The sequence below is a fragment of the Charadrius vociferus genome, unplaced genomic scaffold (genome assembly GCF_000708025.1).
Source record: "Charadrius vociferus isolate BGI_N301 unplaced genomic scaffold, ASM70802v2 scaffold477, whole genome shotgun sequence".
Taxonomy (NCBI): domain Eukaryota; kingdom Metazoa; phylum Chordata; class Aves; order Charadriiformes; family Charadriidae; genus Charadrius; species Charadrius vociferus.
The window spans coordinates 70,759-73,760 of NW_009649449.1; the positions used below are offsets into that span (position 1 = coordinate 70,759).

Sequence of the window (3,002 nt, forward strand, 5' to 3'; positions counted from 1 at the left end):
CGGGGCTGCCGGAGCCTGTGCCACGCGCCAGGCCCGCCCGGCGGGGACAGGCGGAGGAAGCGGGGAGGCGGCGGCTCCTCCTCCCGGGCCGCCCCGGCCCCCGCAAGAGGCGGGGAGGCAGCTGGGGCCGGACTGGGAGGGGAAGCGGGAAGCTCTGGGGCTGAGGCTTGTGCAAAGCGAGGGAACGCGAACCTGCCTTTGCGGGGACGCAGAGCTGGTGGGGTTTGATCCCGGAGCTGCAGCAACCTGGGTGCGGGGTCCCGCAAGCCTGGCTGCCGGGGGCCGCAGCCGCGGGACACGGGAACGGGGCTGCAGAGGAAGAAACAGACATTAAACAAACGTGGGCCTGTGTGGGAAGAGGGGGACTAACTTTCTGGCCAGCTTCAGTTGGTACTGGGCTGCATCTGGCTGACACAGTCATTAAGTGTGAAAAAAAAGCAAACCAAATGGATTATGCGCAGCTCTGGAAACTGGAAGCCCTTATTAAGTCCCTTCTTTCCACCTGTCATCCGGCCCCATCTACTTCTTTGGCGAACACAAGATCCGCTGTGGTCTTCTTTCTTATACTAACTGTATTTCTCTGGCCATAAACACATCTTTAAGTCTTACATTTATCTCTTTGTCCTTGTGCTGGGTTTTCGTGCTCTAGCCTTGATGACTTACCCGTGCATCATTTTCTAGTTTATTCTGCCTAACTTTGAGAACAGGCAAAATCAACCTGTCCTATAAAATTGCACTTTTAAAAAAAATATTGGAGTTAGGATCATTTTTATACTGCAGTGAATATAAGACTTAGAGGTAGGGAAACCCTTTTGAGCCTGCAGAACACCAGATGAGGATCTACCACTGGCACGTACCACCTGTGAGGCCTTGAGCAACACACAATTGCTTCTGAAACAAATACCTAGATGTGACAGTGCCATTTTCTTAGGCACTGTGTATAATTAAACCCGACTTTGCTTCCATTACTGCAAGCATCATTAAGAGATTACATTTTTTCTCTCTTGTAAGGCGTGAACAATAGTATTTACTTGTCTGCAAAGAACTCACAGAATGACAGAGGCTGTATAAATGTTCTGTAAGACATTAAGTAGACGGAAAGCAACATTGTGGTATACTATTGAAGCCAACACTGAATGAGGGATTGCGTCCTCAGCCACACCTGAGCTTGGCCCATAGAGCACAACAGGAAGATAAGGTGTCAGGGAGAAAGGACCAGCAGTGGGTAGTTTAGCAGAGACATAAAAAGCAAAGGATGCGTGCTGAGCAACGGTGTGGCACGTGCATTGAGATAAAACAGAAACGCAAGGCCTCAATGCAATATGTATCGCTGGGGCTGTGGAATACAGAGCTGGAAACATACAGGGTATCATAAAAGCATTGGGGTAATACAGAAGCCTCCCTCATTGCAGAGTTCAGTTTTAGTAAGAAAAAATTGGCTGTGTAAAATTCTGAGGTCCAAGACTGCTGGTTTCTGTCAGTAAACCACCTCTTTAAATTAACAGAAATCACAGATATCAGAAGATTCAGATTTTCAAAATAAAAACAAGAAGGTGCAATCTTAGAGGAGAAAAAAATATGCTTACGTTAGAAGATCCACACTGCAGCTAATATTCTCCATGCTTCATAATAGGATCCTCCCAAAGAACTACCATTATTGTTTGTTTGTTCACTGAGAATATTCTTGAGTGTGTTCAAAGCACTTTTGTTTCTATTCCCTCTCTCCAAAGCAGGAATTCCCTCATAATTACCAGGCAAACAGAATAGTCCTCATGCTCAAACGATGTGCTACAGGCAACAAGCCAAGGAAATACTAGTTCTCCCTAAGATGGTGATTTCAGGAAACTTCCTTTTGCAAAGCTGCCAGATTCACTAAAGAGAAAAAAAAAAAAAAAAAGAAAAAGAAAAAAAATTAAACCAGACTTTCACTTTAGATTTCTTCAGTACTTTGCAGGCCCAGACAAAGCCACCGATAAATCTGGAGCAGCCTCAACACTTCAAGTCAGGAGCCACAGCAGAGGTGTTCAGCCCCTCACCTTCAAACATCACTGAGATCTGTGACTCAATCTAGACTTATAAAAACTGCAAGTTTCTCATTTTAATGAAATCTCTCCATTCTAAAATGAAAGGGGTTTTGCACACCAGAAATCATGAATGCATCATTGTTTATACTGCCGTACTCAGACTGCCCCTATTTGACAGCTCTGTTTGCATTCTGCAGCTATGCCAACCCAGCAAGCATATTTTTTTTCCTGTTTCTATGTTTGTACTGCTTTGTGCGCTCTGGCTGGAGTTGGCTGCCTGTCTTTTTAAACAGCAGCAGCTGCCAATGCAGATGTTCCAATGAGTACGTGCAACACGTGCTCCAAGCAAAGCAGCAACTTCCTAAAAACTGAAAGGATCAGAACTCAGTCTTTAAAGTGGGCTCAGAGCACACCAGACCTGAGAAAACACCAGCCCCGCTGGAATGTGCAAGGGACAGGGTCTCACCCACCATTTTTACAGATTCCAGTGCACACCTCCCCAGCCCCACCCCCCCAAATCAAAGAGGTCGTTTGCAGGAAGAAGTTAAAGTGTCTTATCAGCTCCCCTTCACTAACCGGGTTCACTGGCTCTATCTGGTTGGGAATTTCACATGTCATTTTAAATCACAGTGGTTCTGTAACACGGTTTGCTGTCTTGTGAGAGCGGCACTGGAGTCCAAAGCTTTCTGGGGTTTGATGTGCACATGCAAGTCACGTCATAAAGTTCGTTCCTCTATTTACTACACAGTGAAATAAAGTTTGATAGAATGTAACTCTCTTTCCCACATGAACTCTGCTGTGATAACAGGATTCAATTGCTACTGGAATTACGGAGAACTCCTCCAGGCCTTCCCCACATTTTTTTCCATCGCTGCAGTCACCCCGGCGGGAGAGACAAACCCTCAGCGGTGTGCTCAATTAAGGCCGGAGCTGCTGCCTGACACCCGCGGCCACGGCGCCGGGGGGGGGTCCCGGCCC

General features: G+C 46.9%; 2 protein-coding genes across 2 annotated transcripts in view; one reads left to right on the top strand and one right to left on the bottom strand.

Annotated features, from left to right (window-relative positions):
* The window catches only part of PLOD1 (procollagen-lysine, 2-oxoglutarate 5-dioxygenase 1), a 17,918-nt gene extending 17,244 nt beyond the window's left edge, over positions 1 to 674 (bottom strand). Inside the window, exons 1-2 of the mRNA XM_009889635.1 lie at positions 664 to 674; positions 29 to 309 (exon numbers count right to left, since the gene is read on the bottom strand). Coding sequence (XP_009887937.1) covers positions 29 to 309; positions 664 to 674 — 292 coding nt within the window. The remainder of the gene's footprint in view (positions 1 to 28; positions 310 to 663) is intronic.
* Positions 675 to 1,255: 581 nt separating this feature from the next.
* Positions 1,256 to 3,002, top strand: part of KIAA2013 (KIAA2013 ortholog) — a 4,601-nt gene continuing 2,854 nt past the window's right edge. The window contains exon 1 of the mRNA XM_009889636.1: positions 1,256 to 1,366. Coding sequence (XP_009887938.1) covers positions 1,256 to 1,366 — 111 coding nt within the window. The remainder of the gene's footprint in view (positions 1,367 to 3,002) is intronic.